The sequence below is a fragment of the Schistosoma haematobium genome, chromosome 3 (genome assembly GCF_000699445.3).
Source record: "Schistosoma haematobium chromosome 3, whole genome shotgun sequence".
NCBI lineage: Eukaryota > Metazoa > Platyhelminthes > Trematoda > Strigeidida > Schistosomatidae > Schistosoma > Schistosoma haematobium.
Genome location: NC_067198.1, coordinates 31,155,581 through 31,177,798, shown reverse-complemented (window position 1 = coordinate 31,177,798; position 22,218 = coordinate 31,155,581). Strand labels below are relative to the sequence as shown.

The 22,218-nt window shown below is 39.4% G+C and overlaps 2 protein-coding genes across 2 annotated transcripts; one reads left to right on the top strand and one right to left on the bottom strand.

Annotated features, from left to right (window-relative positions):
- Window positions 1–2,116: 2,116 nt before the first annotated feature.
- On the bottom strand, window positions 2,117–9,485 carry MS3_00005518 (uncharacterized protein). Its single transcript, XM_051213596.1, has 3 exons — window positions 9,355–9,485; window positions 5,263–7,499; window positions 2,117–5,213 (listed from the first exon to the last, which is right to left on the bottom strand). The coding sequence occupies exons 1-2, from the start codon at window positions 9,359–9,361 to the stop codon at window positions 6,679–6,681; spliced, it is 828 nt and encodes a 275-aa protein (XP_051069586.1). The 5' UTR covers window positions 9,362–9,485; the 3' UTR covers window positions 2,117–5,213; window positions 5,263–6,678.
- Window positions 9,486–11,151: 1,666 nt separating this feature from the next.
- On the top strand, window positions 11,152–21,469 carry RPS6KB1_2 (Ribosomal protein S6 kinase beta-1; the record flags this gene model as incomplete). Its single annotated transcript, XM_051219026.1, has 5 exons — window positions 11,152–11,195; window positions 13,286–13,376; window positions 18,426–18,491; window positions 20,278–20,642; window positions 20,788–21,469. The coding sequence occupies 5 exons, from the start codon at window positions 11,152–11,154 to the stop codon at window positions 21,467–21,469; spliced, it is 1,248 nt and encodes a 415-aa protein (XP_051069585.1).
- Between the last annotated feature and the right edge of the window lie 749 nt (window positions 21,470–22,218).

Here is a 22,218-nt window from a genome sequence, read left to right as displayed (position 1 = left end):
CTTGTTTTTATTATGCATGTTAATAATTTTAAGGGTGACCAGCATTCTGTTTCAGTATTCTCTTAGTGTTTATGATAGTAATGGTGAATTCGAGTATTGATAATCATGTGAATGATCACATAGGATATCATAAAGACTGACATGTAAATATCTCCGAGATCAGTAGAGATTAAACAGTCGAATTTAAATATAGCAATGAGTAAAAAATGTACAAAATACTATTACATTGTTATTAGAAATACCGAAAGCTTGAGAAAAATGCCAGTACAAATTTAATAACCTTTTTAAGTGCATTCTCGGTTTCACTTGCTTGTTAGCTTACTGATTCAGATCGACAGTGATTTCAATTTCAATTTATTTATCAAACGTTGAATGATTTTAAGACGTAAATATTATGTTGATGATCACCTATGAAATAAACAGTTGGATTATCAACATTTTCTACTAGAACTATATACAGAAACAGTATATCGTTGTGTTCGACAACAAACCCAAAAGCAGATGAAATCCATATACATAGTTTATATTCCTAAGTGTGGTCCGGTGAAAAGTATACACGATTTTGTAGTTTTCAGTATCAAGGCTGGACTTGGTAAGTTCAAATAGATTCAGCCTTGGATAGACGATGATCAAAATAATATTCCGTAATATCCCAATAAATAGAAAAATAGGTTTATGATGTTTCATGACTTAGTACAGATCACTTCATTAGCGGATAGATAAGTCAAAACATGTGAAACTTAGTTTCCTATTCACTGAAATATTACAAACACATTATTTTTATTACTCAGTTTACTTGACATTTAGTACATTACTAGCTCATTGCTTACTAAGAATTTGGGAATAAAACGAGATCATAGTAAATCCGGAAGCTCTATCGTAGCCATTTGCCTTAAAAACACGTGATGCCTAATTACTTATCTGAAGTTGAATATTCATGCGACAACCTCTTCTATCCTTGTTCAGTGAAGTTAGAATTACCCTGGTTTCATGTACATGGCTATAATAATACTGATTAGTACATGGTTGTGTAAACTGTTGAATTTTGTCGATATCACGAACCCACCGAAATTGAACAATCATTGGAAACATGGATATACTGAAAGGTCGTCTCGCCGTCGTGTGAGATCCCCTAGTAATGGTCATATACAACTGGAAAACAATCTTGCGAACGGTTACACCTCAGAACAATGAAATAGTATCCAATGGTGTATGTGTCTAACTTTAATCAGTCTATGATATTGCGCGACCGTTTCCCATCGTTTTCGGTACATCCACACACTTTTAGGAATCACTCGCTTCCGAACGACCGCCTGCCACCCACAAGCAAACGGGTTGGTAGAACGTTTTCACCGACAACTGAAAGCTTCACTATCAGCTGCAAACGTTTCACAGTGGGCCGACGCTCTTCTACTCGTCTTACTAGGTATTCGCAATGCAGTCAAAGCTGACATTGGATACACTGCGGCTCAACTCGTTTATGGAACGACACTTCTACTTCCAGGAGAATTCCTGGATCCTTCATCTTCAATAAACATGGATCTAACCTCCTACACGAACGGGCTTACAAACGCAATGCGTTCAGTTAAACCTGCTTCCACTCGACCACAATCAACCGATGTTTTCGTTCAACCTGACTTACGATATAGTACACACGTTTTCGTTCGTCGAGACTCACATCGACGACCATTCGAATCAGCATACGAAGGACCTCTCAAAGTTCGTCAACGTGAATCTAAGTACTATATAGTCGATAGGAACGGAACAAACGATAGCATCAGCATCGGTCGCTTAAAATCAGCTCATTTAGAAGGAAATCCTATTCACGTCGACTTTCATTCGGTACAATCGCACAACACGACTCCTACACTCATAATTCCTCAACCGACAACCAACACTAGCGATGACATTCCGAATGTATCTAAAAATAAACTTAAGACGACGCGTTCCAGAACATTTAAACGACTACTGCACGTAAGGCACTACTCGACATTTTATATTATATCGATCTTTCTTTTTACGATTTATAATATTTTTTAAAAAAACAGTTTAAATATGCTTATATATTTATATTTTTATTTAAAAAAAACAACAAAAAACACAAATTTTTTTAACGCTATTACGTGTGCTTGAGTTTATTCTCCATTTTTTTTCGCCGACACTGTGTTTTTACGCACACACGAGTGTATTTCAACATGCGCTTACATTTTCTTTTCCAGGACGGCTGGAAAAGAACGATGCAGTTTACGAGGAGTGGAAATTTTCATTGTACTTTTTTCTTTCTTTACTATGTTGTACCTCGGTCCCATATAGTAAGGAAAGACGACCAGACGCTACTAAATCTAGCAAGCTATCAGAAGAGTGTTTACCAACGACAAACTCTTTGGGTTTAAACTTCTGGCTGGCCATGTCTTAGGGTCATCACTACCCCACTAGGGGGGGAGTGATCTGTAGCGGTAAATAAATCCCCAAAATAAATAGCTCTGTAAGTCTCCAACATTGGATGCTGACCATGTTTTAGTGGACTCATCTAGCTGAAAGCTCTCAGTCATGCATCCGCACCAGATCGCGTGTGGTAACACTGTGCTCAACATCTACTGCAATCGCTAGCCAGATTAGATCAGTGAATTCCGATATATTGGTTATTGCCAAATACACTCTTCCGATCTCCTCGACTCTGTCTTTTGATTTCTCTTGGTGGGTACGAATTATATTAGGTGTTGCTGGTAAAAGCGTTGTCAAACACTGAATACCTGTGCCATCTTCAAGCACTTCTTGGTTAAATTGCGTTATTTCTGAGATTCCCAGTTTGTTTCATGATTCGAATATTCCTAATCATCATATTGGCGTCGCGATGGAGCCTGTGATGGAACAGTTAGACATTCATTCAACTTTGAATGTTTTGAGGATTATTTGGAAAGGTTTGAAATCTGGAGCATGACTAAGAAAGATGTGAAGAGTGATAAAATTGTGTCTCGTTCCCTTACATTCATCGGGAAAGAAGCCTACAGTTTATTGAAAACGTTGGCATATCCAGAAAAGCCTATCTCATTAATAAGGAACTACTACTAACTCACGTAAAGTGCACCAGTTTTAGATGTCGTGAGAGAGAAATTTTATAAAATGATTCGTCAGAATAACCAAAAATTTGGGGAATTCATCCTTGAATTGCAAAACCAAGCTGCCATATTCAATTTCGGTGATGATCTTCATGTGCAGCTGTGGGATCGATTAATTGCAGGTCTGTAATGTGAGCTGTTAAGAATGCCGAACTGTTCTTTTCAAGATGCTAGAAATGTATATTCCACGCTTAATTCGAGAAATTTCCCCAGTTGACTATTCTCCTTACTGACCCGGCTGCTTGGTATGGAACGTATATGCACTGCCGCCTACCACCCAGCATCAAATAGCTTAGTTGAACGGTTTCATTGCCAACTTAAAAATGCCCTTCGAACACACGAAAACAAAAATTAACACGAAACCTTACCGCTCGTTCTCTTAGGTATCAGAACGAGCTCAAAGGCAGATATTGGATGTTCCGCCACTGAACTTGTATACGGCCCGACATTGCGTCTGCCTGATAAATTTTTCACACCACGGAGGAGTGACGATCTCGATAAATCAGACTACGTTCATCGTCTGTCTGAATTTATGCTAACACTATCTCCGGTGTCAACTCGAATACAACATCGACAGGTCGCTCTCCCTCGAGAGTTATCTACCTGTTCACATGCTTTGATCCAAGGTCCAAGGTCTGTAGAGATAGTTGAAGGGCAGCCGAAGTTTGCAACCCATCGTTTGACAGAAAGGCGGACGACTGTTTCGGCAGTAATGTACTTGATGGGTATTGTTTCTGGACATCGTGTGAAACAATCCAGATTGTTTGTCACTTTTCTTTTCAGGAGGCAAATTGATCGCGTTTTAGGCATACCTCGGAGTACTTATCAAAAATTTATTGGTAGTATGGACTAGTCATGTGCCTTACTGTGACTGGGGACAATCTACAGCCGGAAAATGATGTTAAGCAAACAGATTAATATTTTCATCTACTAACCTCCGTCTGTGTGTGTCGATAATTATATTAAAGTGTTGTAGCAGGTCCATGCCAATGATTAGGACAGAAAAACTAAAATCCAGTGAATCGGTTTTGTGTAAACTCACGTTAAGACACATACCACTTACCATATGTGGTGACTAGTTTCTCGTTTGCCACCCGTAAGTTGGAAACTGATTCGTGCAGTCGATCGTTAAAGTCTGCCAGTAGAACGCTGACTCCTGCGCTAGCGTCGACGGGGTAGCGGTTTTTCTTTACCACACCAGTGATGTATAACAGGCAGTTGTGCTCACCGGAAACGGTTGCCGTTAAAGCGTGTCGGCTGGGAAGTTGCCCTAAACGTTTTCCGTGTCAGACTGTCTGGAGCTCGGTAAATTTCAGGTTTTTCTGCAAGTTTGAGATTTTCTGTAGTTATTATGATACCATCACCAGTCGAGGTTATCTGTCTCCCGTCATCTAGAAGCAGATCGCTTTCTTGAGTGCCCTCGAGGCGTTTTGGATCGTTTACGGTTATGACGGATGTTAGGTCAACGTGTCAGAGTATGACAGAGGTCTGTGACGTCATTTTGTGTCTTTTGATGTTTTTCTTTGACTGGGTACACGTCGGCGCTGGAATTACCGGTGATTTCAAGAATCCAGTCGGCGAATGCAGCCAGTTCGTCTACAGCGGTACTTTAAGATTAGACAAGTACCGCCTGCACCTGTCGGAGAAGCCTAGGCAAGAAGAGCTGTTTAACGCAGGCCCGTGGACCAACGACCTTTCCCACTCATAGTAACGTTTCTGTTGCTAATCCATGTTGCAGTTCGATGTTGTTGAAGAGTTGGTATTGCCTTCGTCGTTCGGTTAGATCTTCACATTTAAAGATAGCTTTTTAAAAGTTTCGTAAGGTTCCGCGACATCACCAACAAACATACTAAATGTGAAGTACCTGTTAAAAACGCGTGATACTGTTGTCACCACTGTGAGGAATTGTGAACGGGGTCTGTTAGACCGTGCTTACTGAAGTCAGCTTCTGTGTAGCAGGACCAAGACCCGTATTATCGGACCAGTCGGCAGTCGCTGATATGAGGGAGGCAAAAACGTCTTTGTCTTAAGCAGCTTAGGCGTCTGTTCTGCAGTGATGAACGAGAAGAATATTCGAGAACGATATCACAATATCTAAAAATAAAAAAACGATATATAATTTTCCGACTTGGGAAGGACTCACAGTTTGCGAACTGGTGTACCAAATCACATCGGGCTCGAAAGTATCAGAAGTATTCGGAGTTTGACAATACATTTGACAGTAGCACCTTTTAAATAGGGATATGCCACCCCAGTCATATCAGAAGTGAAGAGGTTCAAAGTTATATGTGAAAGGCAATAGGTTCCTCTAGAAGCGTTTTATCTAAGCTGGCTAACTGTTGTAGGAGATGCGTAGCACGGAGTAACTCCTAATGATATGGTGCGGATGCGTGGTCGAGCGCCTTCACTAGATGTATCCATTAAAACTAATTTGGCCTCTGCAATATCATATATCGGTCAATTGGGCATTGTTATTCACACCATAAACTTCAGCAGTTACCTCTGACGGTAAAAATCAGTTCAGAAAAATAGTTCGAGGTTCGTAAGGGGATTTTTCAATAACTGAACTGAATTTCAGCTTAAGCAAAACAGGTTAGGTGATGAACATCTGAAGTTAGCTCAAAAAGTTCACGGCATCAACTTTTGTTGAGTTGTTTTGCATGACATTCTTAAACTTTGGATTTATATGTTTTTTTCAATGAAATCCATGACGTAACACAAGAAGGGAAATATCAAACTGATGATAAAACAACTATAAAATTCTGTGAAACTGGATTCATCGGAGTTTGAAAGGATAGCCTGTGGGCAGATTTGAAAGTTCGTTAAAAAATATTTGTGGTAGAACACGGATAAGACGGTAATGTTTGCATGTAAAGAAATATACAGTAATGAATAAAAATAATAACGCTGAAATTAAAAATGTTACTGTTGAGAATCACTGTTACCAACCGGTTGGAAACCGGGTTCACCCAGTAAGTTAGGATTCTATTGGTTGCTTGGCATAAAATGGTATGACGAAATGTTCATATTCCACAGTCTTAGAATACGAAAAGTCCATAATCTCAACAATTGAATAATGAGATGAAAATAAACGCAAATTTTTAAAATATGTAATCAGTACCGTGACTAACAAAGTGGAAATAAATAGTAATAAGACGACAAGGTATAGTATTCTAATTGTCGTATGAATTAGGAATTCCAGGATTAACGCAATTGAATTAAGAAGACACAGGCACAACGAATGCACTGTATTTAGAATTCGAAATCAAACATTCAACCAGTACAAAGGTATCATTAGTCCATTCAAACACCACATCCGCCACAGCTTAAATAGAAGTATAAGTGTTTGTAATCGGTTGTACGTCTTCTTGTTAAGTTCATCCTGAGTCTGTCCGACATTGTGTAAGATAAAAACTTTGTAGTATCTAGAAAGTGCTCATTAGTATTGGAATTAACAAACGAAATCGGAACAGACTCACCTGGAATTGTATACAACCAGCATGTCGGTTTTGTAATGAAATCATTAATATCTAGAATCCGAACCATAGATTTTTCAACACTATCCTCCCCCACGAAATAATGTTGGATCTTTATATCCCCAGGTTATGAATAATGTGGCTTCATTTAAAACATATTTCTCACATTGTTTAGAGTAAACATTAGAACTGTTTTTGTGATAATGGTAAACAGCAGTTGATATGAAATCATCCGAAATGTAATCAAACTCGAGGTCACTTAGTACTCGTGCTTCGCATTGAGCAGGTTTTTCACAAGGATCGAATGCATTATGAGGAGAGGTAATATATGATATGACATCAAGATTTGATTCTTCTGAAATATTCTCATGAAATTCATTAGGACTGTCAGTGCAGAGCGTAGGATCGTTAGAAAAACCAGCATCTATCCAAACCACATCAGGTTTCCGATCATGATTAGGTTCATTTAACATATTTTCCTCAATATTGCAAGTAATTTCATTAGAAATATGTGAATCATTAGGAAAAGTCATACCTGGTACAATAGCATGAGAATTCTGATAAATCGGTTGATTAGGAACTGTTGTCTCACAAGAATTCTGGATTTCATCTAACTCTGAACTGTCATATGACTCTGCACTGTCTTTTGAAATCGTTGATAAAGATAAATGATCATTAGAAACATCCGAATTATTTAAATTTAAATTACAAGATTTAGTACAGCTTGAAGCAAAATGGACAATAGCTTTGCATACTGACTGAATGTGTCCTACCTTACCACATTTAAAACATTCAGCATTACGAAATACACATGGATTGCGAGCATGAAACTTTCCACATGATAAACATTTACCAAACTTCATCTCACCTTTGTGATTTGCTTTGTAATTCGTCGTTGAAACACCTTTCATATTTACACGAGAATAGGAATCACTGTTAAATGAACGCAAATTTGATTGACCCTGAGATTGTAGTTCATCATGACGACTAAGCAAAGTATCAGAAATCTTCATCGACTGGATATCAAGTTCATTGACTGCTTCGTAGTTAATACACGCAGTCCTAGCATCTTGAAAGGAACAGTTTGGCATTTTTAACAGCTCTCTTTCCAAACTCGGTATGTTAATTCCTGCAATTAATCGATCTCTCAGTTGCACATGAAGTTGATCACCGAAATTACACTTGGCAGCTTGTTTCTGTAATTCAAGGATGAATTCCCGAGCCTTTTGGTCATTTCGACGAACCATCTTATGAAACTTCGCCCTTTCACGGCATTCAAAACTGGTGCATTTTACATGACTTAACAATAGCTCTTTAAGAGTTGCATAAGGGAGTGAGATAGGTTTTTCTGGATATGCCAAAGTTTTTAATAAGCTGTACGCTTCTCTCTCAATGAATGTCAGAAAATGTGCCACAACTTTCTCACCTTTAACATCTTTCTTGGTCATGCTCCAAATTTCTAACCTTTCCAAATAATCCTCAATAGCTTCAGGAGTTGAATGAATACCCAACTTTTCCATTGCAGGTTCCATCACGACGCCAATATAGTATTCTAATTGTCGTATGAATTAGGAATTCCAGGATTAACGCAATTGAATTAAGAAGACACAGGCACAACGAATGCACTGTATTTAGAATTCGAAATCAAACATTCAACCAGTACAAAGGTATCATTAGTCCATTCAAACACCACATCCGCCACAGCTTAAATAGAAGTATAAGTGTTTGTAATCGGTTGTACGTCTTCTTGTTAAGTTCATCCTGAGTCTGTCCGACATTGTGTAAGATAAAAACTTTGTAGTATCTAGAAAGTGCTCATTAGTATTGGAATTAACAAACGAAATCGGAACAGACTCACCTGGAATTGTATACAACCAGCATGTCGGTTTTGTAATGAAATCATTAATATCTAGAATCCGAACCATAGATTTTTCAACACTATCCTCCCCCACGAAATAATGTTGGATCTTTATATCCCCAGGTTATGAATAATGTGGCTTCATTTAAAACATATTTCTCACATTGTTTAGAGTAAACATTAGAACTGTTTTTGTGATAATGGTAAACAGCAGTTGATATGAAATCATCCGAAATGTAATCAAACTCGAGGTCACTTAGTACTCGTGCTTCGCATTGAGCAGGTTTTTCACAAGGATCGAATGCATTATGAGGAGAGGTAATATATGATATGACATCAAGATTTGATTCTTCTGAAATATTCTCATGAAATTCATTAGGACTGTCAGTGCAGAGCGTAGGATCGTTAGAAAAACCAGCATCTATCCAAACCACATCAGGTTTCCGATCATGATTAGGTTCATTTAACATATTTTCCTCAATATTGCAAGTAATTTCATTAGAAATATGTGAATCATTAGGAAAAGTCATACCTGGTACAATAGCATGAGAATTCTGATAAATCGGTTGATTAGGAACTGTTGTCTCACAAGAATTCTGGATTTCATCTAACTCTGAACTGTCATATGACTCTGCACTGTCTTTTGAAATCGTTGATAAAGATAAATGATCATTAGAAACATCCGAATTATTTAAATTTAAATTACAAGATTTAGTACAGCTTGAAGCAAAATGGACAATAGCTTTGCATACTGACTGAATGTGTCCTACCTTACCACATTTAAAACATTCAGCATTACGAAATACACATGGATTGCGAGCATGAAACTTTCCACATGATAAACATTTACCAAACTTCATCTCACCTTTGTGATTTGCTTTGTAATTCGTCGTTGAAACACCTTTCATATTTACACGAGAATAGGAATCACTGTTAAATGAACGCAAATTTGATTGACCCTGAGATTGTAGTTCATCATGACGACTAAGCAAAGTATCAGAAATCTTCATCGACTGGATATCAAGTTCATTGACTGCTTCGTAGTTAATACACGCAGTCCTAGCATCTTGAAAGGAACAGTTTGGCATTTTTAACAGCTCTCTTTCCAAACTCGGTATGTTAATTCCTGCAATTAATCGATCTCTCAGTTGCACATGAAGTTGATCACCGAAATTACACTTGGCAGCTTGTTTCTGTAATTCAAGGATGAATTCCCGAGCCTTTTGGTCATTTCGACGAACCATCTTATGAAACTTCGCCCTTTCACGGCATTCAAAACTGGTGCATTTTACATGACTTAACAATAGCTCTTTAAGAGTTGCATAAGGGAGTGAGATAGGTTTTTCTGGATATGCCAAAGTTTTTAATAAGCTGTACGCTTCTCTCTCAATGAATGTCAGAAAATGTGCCACAACTTTCTCACCTTTAACATCTTTCTTGGTCATGCTCCAAATTTCTAACCTTTCCAAATAATCCTCAATAGCTTCAGGAGTTGAATGAATACCCAACTTTTCCATTGCAGGTTCCATCACGACGCCAATATAGTATTCTAATTGTCGTATGAATTAGGAATTCCAGGATTAACGCAATTGAATTAAGAAGACACAGGCACAACGAATGCACTGTATTTAGAATTCGAAATCAAACATTCAACCAGTACAAAGGTATCATTAGTCCATTCAAACACCACACAAGGTTTTTAACACGATGATACAGGGACGTGTAGTTGACGTGATAATGGATATATAATGCATAACTGATACACAAGGAAAACGTATTGAATACTAATGCAATCATATGTTCAGCGTTTCTGGAGCGATATACGACTCATTTTTGTTATTATGATTATAAAAATTATGTAATTTTCCTGTCGCCATATACAGGATTGACCCATCGATCTGTAGTGAGAATAACAGTGGATCGTGACCTTTTATTTTCCAAACAATCGTTTCGAGCTATTTGAGTGTACATGAGATTAAAATGCAAAGTAATGAGATTTTGTTTAACTACGTGCCTTATTTTTTAGAGCGCTCTGTTTGCAACTGGTCTGGTCGTAATGCTGGTTGCCAGAAAATGACTAGTACTGGTGTGTTTCATTTGGATATGCCGGAAGCTCCAAGTTATGACGACAGTGAAGAAAATTCTCACGATTATTGCTCGACACATGGAGGGGTAGAGGTAAGGTGTTTGATTTTAAAACTAGTGTTATAGGATGAGTTTCTTGAACGTGGCCCACTTAAACCAGATGAGTAAGCTTAAAGGATTCCCTGTTCAATTAATCTGTAGACTCGATGAAAACATTAAAACGGTTGAAATTTGCGAAGAGACAGTGAATCCTGGTCAACCTAAAGTCCGGCCACACGACTTTCAACTTCTGAAAGTCCTTGGGAAAGGTGGTTATGGAAAAGTATGACTTTGGAATTTTTTTACAATATATATGTATAGGTTTTCCTTGCACGCAAAAATGATACTGGCCAAACCTATGCGATGAAAGTTTTAAAGAAAGCCTCGATTGTGACGAACGCCAAGGATACTGCACACACTAAAAGCGAGAGAAATATACTCGAAATGATTAAAGTACGTCCTCAATGTCATATTTATTGTGAAGCATCCATTTCTAGTTCAATTGCATTTTGCTTTCCAATCCCCTGGAAAGCTTTACCTAGTCTTGGAATTTCTAGCTGGAGGTGAGCTGTTCATGCAACTTGAGAAAGAGGGAGTGTTTATGGAAGATCAAGCCAGGTAAGTTTGCTTATACATCCTATTGATTTCGTCTCAGTACATAAGCGCTACTTATTAACTTAAGTTTTGTTGTTTGTAGTCTTTGTTTCTAAAAGTGATCGAAATAGTTCTCTTGATAAATAGTATTCGTTTATTGGACTTAATGTTGGCCTCAAGCGTAATGAAACAGCAACCCAGTTTATTTTGCAGCAGGAAATCCCGAGAAAAGTTGTTGCAGAGTGCTAAAGGCGGCATTTGGGTGTCTGCGAGACATAAGTTTTTGTGAATCTTAGTTTCGTCAAAGTAACACGGCTAATAAAAGTATTGAGAATTGTCCTTTGTACACTTCATCAAATTCAAACTAGTTAGTTAAGAACTGCGTCATCCACTTATCAACATCTGAAATATCTAGTTCTTATTGCTTCATGGGTTTGTGTGTTTTGGAGATTTCTCAGAGAATATGGTACCCGAGTTTTGACTACTGATCTACTATGTTTTCATTCACGTCAACAGGGTTTTTAACATCATGTTGTTATTTTCACCAATCACAGTATGTTTATATTTAAGTGCGTAAGATTAAATTAACTTCGTTCAGTGCTTTCTACTTCCCAGTGACTTCAATAAAATGTTTTATTACTCGGCACATCTGGATCGCAAGCAATCTAGTGTTATGTTAGAAAATTCTAATCAAGGTCTTTGTGCCCAAAGCTAATCGAGATCATCGAAACACCCATGTGGAATATCATGAATCGACCAAAGTTGAACACAAGCATCATTAGGTTAGGACCTAGCGTTTTACGGGCTAAGCATTCACCAGAGATCAAAGGTTCTACTTTCCGTTTATCGTAAGTTCGTGGACGCACGCAGCTGAAAAGTTCAGTGCTTTCTGATTTTCAGTAGATATCTAATTTAAGTTGGTTCGTAAGATGAATAAGTCGATTTGACGAACGATTTTTAGAAGTTGCAGTTTATTGTGAGACAGGAATACTGAGATATCTTGGCTTTTACGAATTGTTCGCACACGACTGTGAGCTTAAATGAACTCTCGTTTCGTTTAATTTAGGGCACGAAATCAGGCAAATAAGGTTTGTCACTTTACATGCCACCTAAAATTTTTAATTCTAAACCTCAAGCCAAATATTTAAAAAATAAAACATTTTCAGCACTTATCATTTTATTTGGTAAATGACTTTAGAAATGATGCAATGAAGTAACTTGGACTGGTTTTTTCCCTTCTGTTTCCCTCAGCTTTTATTTGGCGGAAATAACTCTTGCCATTGGTCATCTTCATTCGATGGGGATTGTTTATCGAGATTTGAAACCCGAAAATGTACTTTTAGACCATCAAGGTCATGTTAAACTAACGGATTTTGGATTGTCTAAAGAGAGAGTCGATCGTGATAATTTAACTCACACATTCTGCGGGACTATTGAGTACATGTAAGTACTAAATAATTTTGGAATGTATCGGAATATTGTTTATGACAAGTAAAGCTGGAAAAGTGTAACCCTGTTTATTTGGTTAGTTGTACAAGTCAACCCAATTTTTAGAAGGTTTTCATGAACTGGCTTCAGCTGATAAGCCACTTAGCTTTGAGGAGCACTAAACAGATTTTCTCTTAGCAAGCCTCATCTACTTCAAAGCTTCACGACAAGCACACTTTTCCGACCATTGATTTAGGGTTCATTGTTTCTCATTTTCGTTTCTGTCTAATTTGTAGTATTACAAAGGGGTTTATAAGGGAATTTTATGTATGGTAGTGGGAAGACGACAGATACTAGTAAATGCTTTCTTTGCTGTAAGTAAATCGGGTTTATTGAGATCAAATAATTCCGTCTTCGACTTCATTGTAAAGCAGCTGTGTCAGTACATCGCTCTTGTTTAATTTTTCTAATCAAATAAACTTTAAATGTTATGTTCTGGAAGTGTTTTTATTCGCGATCTCGTTCACGTAATCGAAGATACAAAAAATTGTTGTCAAGGCTTACAACTTATTTCTCGTTTCTCTAGTAGCATGAGGACTTTAAATTGCGTTATCACTCCCTATTCAGTCTCGTCTGTTTAGTGGTCTTTTTGAGATATTAATATCAATTTTGTGTTCATTTTATAGGGCTCCCGAAATATTGTTACGTCAAGGACACGGGAGAGCCGTTGATTGGTGGAGTCTTGGCACGCTTATGTATGATATGCTTTCGGGATCTGTAAGTTCTTTACTTAATTGTATATTCGTTTGATTATTTTTACGTGGAAATTGATTCATATTATTCTCACTTTCAGCCTCCATTTACAGGCGATGATAGAAGACAAACTATTGACTTGGTAAGCAATCTTGTTTTTTTTTTAAACTTAGAGGAAATACATTTGTTTTGATTAGTTTGTAATCGACTGACTTCTGTCAGTACCTAGCAGAAGTTTGAAACACCTCGATGTCAACTACCAAAAAGAAAAAGAAAATATTTTGGACTTTGAATTGTGGGTATATAGGGAATTTTGAATATCTCCAGTTTATTTATTTGCCCTGGTACGGCCGAGAGTGGGGAGAGTCCGCTCTCCCTCTCAAAATGCTCTCACATGGCCACGCGTATATAGCCTCTGCCAGGGAAGTCCTACTCACTGCCTTCTCGTGTCAGGGGTGTTGTTTACGAAAATGAGAGGACGAAAAGCGAATGTACGGCGCTTTAACCGGATTCCAAACCAATGGCGCACATGGGCTGGCTCCAGTATCCTGCGGGAATAAATGGCGTATGAACCAATTCCTTGGTCACCGGCTACCATAGGACTGCATCTCCTTACGATGCTCCACTGCCTTGTGGGTTAGACCTTTAGGTCGAAGGCTCGGCGTGTGGCTCCCTAAGAAAACCACCTTCTTTGGTCTGGGCACCCGGGCAGTATCACAGCCCTCTTACATATCGAATGAGATTTGTGTGGCGCATATGTATTTGGTGCCTTCTTGTACCAATATCTATGTGTTAAATAAATTAATATTGGTACAAGAGTGCGGCAAATATATATGTGCCACACAAAACAATGAGAATTTAAAGAGAAGGAAAAAGAAAAAAAGTAAGGAGGGTAAAAAAGGACAATAACGTAGAGATTGGTGTAAGGTAGTTTAGTAATAATGAGGGAACGGAAAGGTACAATCAGAAGAAATCTTTCAGTTAAGGGTGACACAACCACTTTTTATGAAGAAAGTAAAAGAAGGTTACAGTAGGATCGCCACTGGCTTCTATTCTGAGCCATATCTGATAACGTCTCTAGACACTGTGTAGCACCATCTCTCGGACCCCAACCAGGGAGTCGTGAAAAACCAACACAAGCCAGTCCTTTGCAGCTTTCTTTCATGCCACGACACCATGTCATACACTGACCACTTCTCCGCTTGTTCCAACCAGTCCCATGGTCGGCAAATATTACACGACGTGGAATTCTCTGGGACGACATTCGTAGAACATGTCCAAGCCACCGAAGTCGATGTTTCAAGATGGGAACGTCGATTGCATTATCATCTCTGTGCCCGAACACACGATGCCGAACCTCTACATTACTGACATGGTGTTGCCACTGGATGTCAGCAATCCTTCGGAGACAATGATGATCGAACACAGAGAGTCTTCTAACGTCCTCAACTCGGAGAGGCCTGGTTTCACAAGCATAGAGCAAAACTGCTCTCACCGACGCGTTGTAGATCCGACCTTTTACAGCCAGACTAACATCACGAAGGCGCCAAAGGTGGCCCAGATTGGCATAAGCCGCTCTGGCTTTCACTATACGTGCATTGATCTCATCACTCACACCCCCACCAGCACTTATGCAGCTACCCATATACACGAACTTCTCGACTACTTCTATCTGCTCACCATCCAGGGTGAGTACAGGATTAGAATCCTGCCAGTCTTGTAGAAGTACTTTGCACTTCGAAGGTGCGAAGCACATACCATACCTACAGACACTGATTTCCAACTGATTAAGTGCGGATTGCATGCCTTGGGTATTATCGCACAGTAAGACAATATCGTCCGCATACTCAAGGTCGAGAAGTCTCTCTCCAGGCAACAGATCTACACCACCATTACTTACATTCATCACAGCTGTTTCCAGAATGTCATCGATGGCGAAGTTGAAGAGGAATGGTGAGATTGGGCAACCCTGCCAAACCCCACTGCTCGAATGGAACAATGGAGAGAAGTGGTTGTATGCCCTCATTCTACCTGAGGTGTTTGTATATAGGGCTTTTAGGATGTTAATATGCTTCTCAGTCACACCCTTCTTCAATAGACAATCCCAGAGAACAGTCCTACCCAACGAGTCGAAGGCAGCCCTAATGTCAAGAAATACTGCGATTGTTGGCCTTTGATAAGTATGACGGTGTTCTAACATTTGGCGGAGGGTGAAGATATGATCAATACATCCTCGACCAGAACGAAAACCAGCCTGCTCCTCGCGAGTCAATCTTTCTCGGGTTTTGAACAACCTACGAAGTATGACGGAAGCCAATAGCTTGGACGCAATCGGAAGTAGACTTATCCCCCGATAGTTGTTACAGGAACGACGTGAACCCTTTTTAAAGATAAGGACAACTACCGACTCATTCCATGACGTTGATACACTCTCTAGCTCCCAAACCTTTGTAAACAACGTCGTCAATTCCTTAGTCAAAGTCACCACCATCTTTAAAAAAAGTCAGAGGTAAGTCATCTGGGCCAGGTGATTTGTAGCGCTTCAAGAGTTGGATTTCCTTGCGGACTTCCGCCTCATTTGGTGGGTCAGTCGTCACCGGCCATGGAGGGCAGGACAGTCTGACTGATGTTGCCGGAGCAGCAGGCCAGTTGAACTGCCCTTCGAAAAATTCTGCCCATCGTCCAAGACGTCGATGGATGTTAGTGATTGGAATCCCATCATCCTCGCAGATTGTTTCGCTCACATCAGACTTCTTGCTGCCAGTGGCTCAGATGAGTTGGAAGAGCTTCCGGTAATTACCAGATGCAGCTGCTACTTCCAGCTTATTAGCACGCTCCGACCACCAGGCTTCTCAGTCCGTACGCAAGCTTTGCCCAATTTCGCTACGTAACAACCTTCGTTTGTGGTCAAGCTCACGGTCACCCGGAGTAGACCGACGGGCTTCAATGAGTTGTAAGGAACCTGAAGAAACCCAGTGTTTATAAACGGGACGTTTCGCGAACCCACAACTGAGTGTACCCGCCACTTTCATGGCGTCATGCAATTGCAACCAATGCTCATCCATACTTTTCGATGGAATGGCAGCTAGCCTAGCAGCTAGCTCGGTTCGATACTTACTAGCAACAGAAGTTGCAACCAGCTTGCTAACATCAATTCGTTGGTGGCGGTCACTTCGTTGGCCACTGAAAGTAAGGTAAGATTGGCACAGACCAAGGGATGGTCAGAGTCCAGATAGGTACTCCAAAAGGAGCGGCAGTCTTGTACACAACCACGCCAGTGGTAGCTGATCGCGATGTGATCAATCTGAGTCCAGGCTTGAGATGCAGAGGGAGGACGCCAGGTGGCACATCGGCGATGACTGTGCCGGAAGTTTGTGCTAGCCAGAAACAGATTGTGGTCTGTGCACAGTTGCAGTAGAAGGTCCCCGTTATCTGACCTGCAATCAACGAGTCCCCATCGGCCACCTAAACGACTCTCTTCTGTGCCTAGACGCCCGACCTGAGCATTCAAGTCTCCGGCTGGTACTACAATATCTGTCGAACGCACTTTCTGGAGAAGAACAGATAACTGGTGGTGAAACTCATCCTTGATTGCATCCGGGCTGCAATCTGTCGGAGCATAGGCGGAGATGACTAAAAGACATCGTTTCTCACGCCGATTTCTTCTCACTTTGATGGAACTCTCTAATCTAACAGCACATAACCGACTGTTAATGGGTATCCAATCGACTAGTGCTGCTTCAGCTCTAGCACTTAGTGCGACACCAACGCCAGCAAGACCAGAGGAAGATGCCACAGGGTCCCTGGATAAGTGCACGTAAAACAAGCTTTTCGAAGCGACTGATGGAGAGCGAATTTGTAGTACTTCACCAGAGTCTTGAATACGGGTCTCGGCTAGACAGCAAACATCGATATTAAGACTTTCCAAAGACATAGCCAGCCCTATCTGTTGTCCAACCTAAATAAGTGTGAGAACGTTGAAGTCAGCCAGTTTGAATGGTGCACGTGGTTTCAGAAAAACTGCTTCAGTACTCATATTCGGTGGTAACATACAATTTTCAACCGGACAGTGACTCGAGAACGTTTAGATACAGTCGAATTTCCACCATAAACGGGCTGCTCTATAAGTCGAAGAATAAGTATCAACAGAGTGGGAATAAAAGAGGGTGAATAATGACGTAGTAAATAATAATAATAATAATAATAATAATAATAATAATAATAATAATAATAATGCGAGTCACTTGATTGTTATTTAGAGCGAGAGGAATATTTTTCATAAGTAGATAGTTTATCATGTTTTTGTGTGCGGGCTGAGATACTGCCCGGGTGCCCAGACCAAAGAAGGTGGTTTTCTTAGGGAGCCACACGCCGAGCCTTCGACCTAAAGGTCTAACCCACAAGGCAGTGGAGCATCGTAAGGAGATGCAGTCCTATGGTAGCCGGTGACCAAGGAATTGGTTCATACGCCATTTGTTCCCGCAGGATACTGGAGCCAGCCCATGTGCGCCATTGGTTTGGAATCCGGTTAAAGCGCCGTACATTCGCTTTTCGTCCTCTCATTTTCGTAAACAACACCCCTGACACGAGAAGGCAGTGAGTAGGACTTCCCTGGCAGAGGCTATATACGCGTGGCCATGTGAGAGTATTTCGAGAGGGAGGGCGAACCCACCCCGCTCTCGGCCAAACCAGGGCATTTGGGGGCACTTGTTAGAAAGAGAAAATACCTCGTGTTTTTAATCCAATCTATTTTCAAGATCTAGCGTTTTAATTTCACTTACGAAACAAGATAAACCTACTTAAATGATCAGTAGCAAAATCAATTGCATCGCCCATGTCTGTTCCTGAAACTGGTGCGGATATGGAAAGCTTAATTGACATAAGAACCGTTTAATATGTGGTAGTTGTGCAGGTTGGAAATGTTTTGTAAACTGTTCAATGTTTTTAAACTAAATATTGTAATAAGATTCTAAAGTTGAATGAACCCTGTTTTGTGGTGTCATGAAGAATTCGTGTTCGTCAACAAGGTAGATCTATAAGCTAGTCGTTTAATGCAATTTTACTTTGTTTTAGATATTACGAGGTGATTTCATACCTGTACCTTATTTAAGTCGAGAAGCTGTATCACTTATTTCCAAGGTAAGTTGTGTAATTCGACTTACGCATAATTAGTTACGTTAACCATGTTCTTGAATAACTTGTAACCGTCTCTAAAATGTGAAGTTTGACATTTTAGTTTCGATACTTCCTAGGATACGGTCGTTAGCAAATTAGTAAAGGTCGGGCGTCGTAAACCGTAGTACAATATTTCACACTTGTATCCGTCTATCAACCAAAGGACGTGTTTACTGCGCACCAGTTCGTTCCGTCCTACTTTATGGCAGTGAAACATGGCCGGTAAGAGTAGAGGATATCCGTAGGTTACTAGTATTTGGTCTTAGGTGTCTTCGAAATATCGCTCGTATATCCTGGGACCATCGAGTAAGTAATGCAGTTGTTAAGAAACAGGTACTAGGTAAGGATGGCAAATCAATTGATGACGTAGTGAAACTTCATCAGTTGAGATGGCTGGGACATGTGTTACGTATGCATAACAACCGACTGCCCCGACGAGCGATGTTTTGTTGTATAGAAGTAGATTGGAAGAAAGCTAGGGTCGGCCAGACCAAAACATGGCACAAATCCATGAAGTCACTGACAAGTAGACTGAGTCATATTGGTAGGTGTAGGCTACCTGGTTGGGGACCGCGAGATGATAGCAACCGATGGTTAGACACCCTGAATGACATAGCTCAAAATTGTTTGCAATGGCGCAGGTGCATCCACTCTCTGTGTTCTCCCAAATTCTAATCTTCTGAATTCTTCATGTCCCTTTCTTTTTTCTCTTTCCAAATTTATTTCACTGTATTATACTCCTTGAATAACATCTTCAAACCCTAATTTTTCTGATTACAGTTTATAATTTTACTACATCTAGCACTACGGGATTTGAATCGACCACTGCATCTCTGTGCTAATGTGGTGTGTCAACTCGAACTGATGTACGTACGTACGAAGTTCTACGTTGTTACTGACTGACTGATATGTATAAATTAATAATTCCTTCAAGGGATGCTATAACTATGAAGATACTTACTGATTTCTGAATTAGTATTCAGAAAACAAGTACTATAATAAAAGAGCAGTTTTTAGGAGCATTGACAGTACATAGCAATGATATTCTTCAAGAAATTCATCTGTCATTACTTGATTAGGATGATTAGGACACCTGACAAAAAATGGGCAAAGCTGTGGTCCATAAATTAATATGACAGTCAACAAGATTATAGACCTCCTTTGACTTGGTCGATTCACGCGTTACACGTCAATTTACAGTTTACATAGGCTAGCTATAGCCGGATTATGTTCAATAGCGGCTACGGGCGACCATACTAAAACGCTCAACCAATCCGTGTAGTCACTTATTCTTGGCTTGATTTGTATAACGGTATGCAGACTTCTAAGACTCAAATATTTTATTATTCGCAATTTGTTCTTTGCTGCCTATGATCATGTATATTAATCCTAACCTCTTGGTGATTGTCTTTTCGCTGTTTTGAAGTGTGATAACTCAGTTGAAAGTGCTCCGTTGCAGTATGTATTGAACGAAAAATTCAGCAAACATCTTAAGTGTAATTTCTGGTCGTCAAATCAGTAAATTTTTTTACGAAGATCAAGACAAATATTAAAGTCATCCCACTGGTTAAATTAATTGTTTATTGCTTTGTTTAGCAATTCCTAAAAGTGCCCTATTTCTCATGATTGCTGATCAATATGAAGGAAAGGTCAATGTAAACATCTCTGAAAGAATAATTTCTTGTTTGATATCTCCATTTTGGTCGTCAGCACTCGTTTACATGTTTAATTTATTCTATAATTCCTTTAGCTTTTAGTTGTTGATGTCAGTAGACGCCTTGGTTCTGGTCCATCCGATTCCGAGGCGATCAAGATGCACCCGTTCTTTCGTAATACTGATTGGGATCGTGTTCTGAAAAAGCAGGTTGAACCACCCTTCCGACCCACTTTGACATCTGATACGGATGTTTCTCTTTTCGATCCCAAATTCACTCAAGAAAATCCCGTCGAAAGTCCGGATGAGGGCTTGCCAATATCTGCAATGGTCTCTGATGTTTTTGAGGGATTTACTTATGTCGACCCCCAAATCCATATTGACATGGCTCGTGATCCATGGGTATCTACTTGGCAAACCAGTTCACGCTCGCGTCGAAGGTCTGGGATTTCATCCAGCAGGTAAGAGTTTCAGATTTTTGCATGTTAATCACATTTTGGGTGTATGAGATATCTGTATTGCAACTAAGGGTTTTCTAAGTATCCATGTCTGATTTGTTATGATGATATGGTAACTGGGTACATTGATATGTTTTACATATTTTAGTTCTCCAGGCTTCGTTGGACATACAATCATGGCAAATCCAAATACACTTATGCAAGGAACTGATATTCTACATGTTGGAACCCCTCACCCCGAGCAGTTGCAGTCTACGTTGGTTGCACATCTTCCAAATACTGTTCAAACTTCTATCCCGACTCAATCACAGCCGTTTGTTTTTGCTGAAGATTTCGAGGATATGGACGTCGCCAGTACTAATTTAACCTACAGCAACAACCCACTTGATAGCCATTCAACTGTCATAAACACTGTCAATATATCCACCAGTAATTCTGTAAGACCTACGTATGCTTTACCTCTTGGTTCCCATCGCTTAGAAAATAGTCGAGTGATGGAAACTGGTATTTGTGATCCATATTCATCGCGCTCGGGCGAACATGTTAATGGAGTAATTCCTAAACCAATTGACACACGTCTAGTAAGCCCATCAAGTTCTGCTGCCGCACAGGTATCAGCACTTGCTGCAGCAGCGCTTGCTACTTCATCCCGTTTGGTTGGTTCTTCTGTACACATACCTTCAATTGCGTCTCATAACTCTCCCAATCGACCTTTCATGAATGAGCATATGATGTTTGATCCTCAAAATATCAGACTTATGAATTTGGGAAAATCACAACCACAAACTCCATTGGCTGCAGTAGAAAGTTTGCATGTTCAGAGGAAATAGTTTCTGTTCGTTGAAAGAAAAATAATGAAGGTGTTCAATTTTTTCTGTGTTTCTCAGGCTTCATAATTTCATTTGTATGAACTAAGTGGATTGGTATGTATTATGAACACCTAGTTTTATTTCATGAGTGTTAGAATTTTGGTGCGAATTTTGTCATTTTCCCTTTTCTGATATGCGTATTTTGTATGCAACTGATATATTTTTTGTTGTGTGCTATTTTCATCCCAAACAAGCTCATCTGTGAGTTTCTTCATGTACAATACCTTACACGTACTGTTCACAAGATTCTGTTTTTGATTCCTACCCAGGAATATTATATATATATGAATTGTATTATGACGGTTTTGTTAACAATGTATTTTTTTCCCATTTCAATATCTGATCTTTTCTTGAAGCATCATTTTTAATCAAATCTTGAATAAAAAGTTTTTGGTCACAAACACGTAAATAGTATTCCCGAACGCAATGCTTTACATGGATACACAATTTACGTATACTATCTGATAAATTCATTGTTATTTTGATCGAATGGATGTCTTCATCTAGCCAACCATAGTACATTCATATTTTTACTTTCTTATTTATGACACTCGGTGAACTGAGTGATTTCCTAACTATCAGATGTACCAAACTCTTTATTTAGATATTTCTATATATCTTATTTCACTTAGAAACTGTCAAATCGTTGGCTAATTACCATTTGTAACTTGAGCAATGTTTGCATGTTAGTGTACATTTATATGAGTATT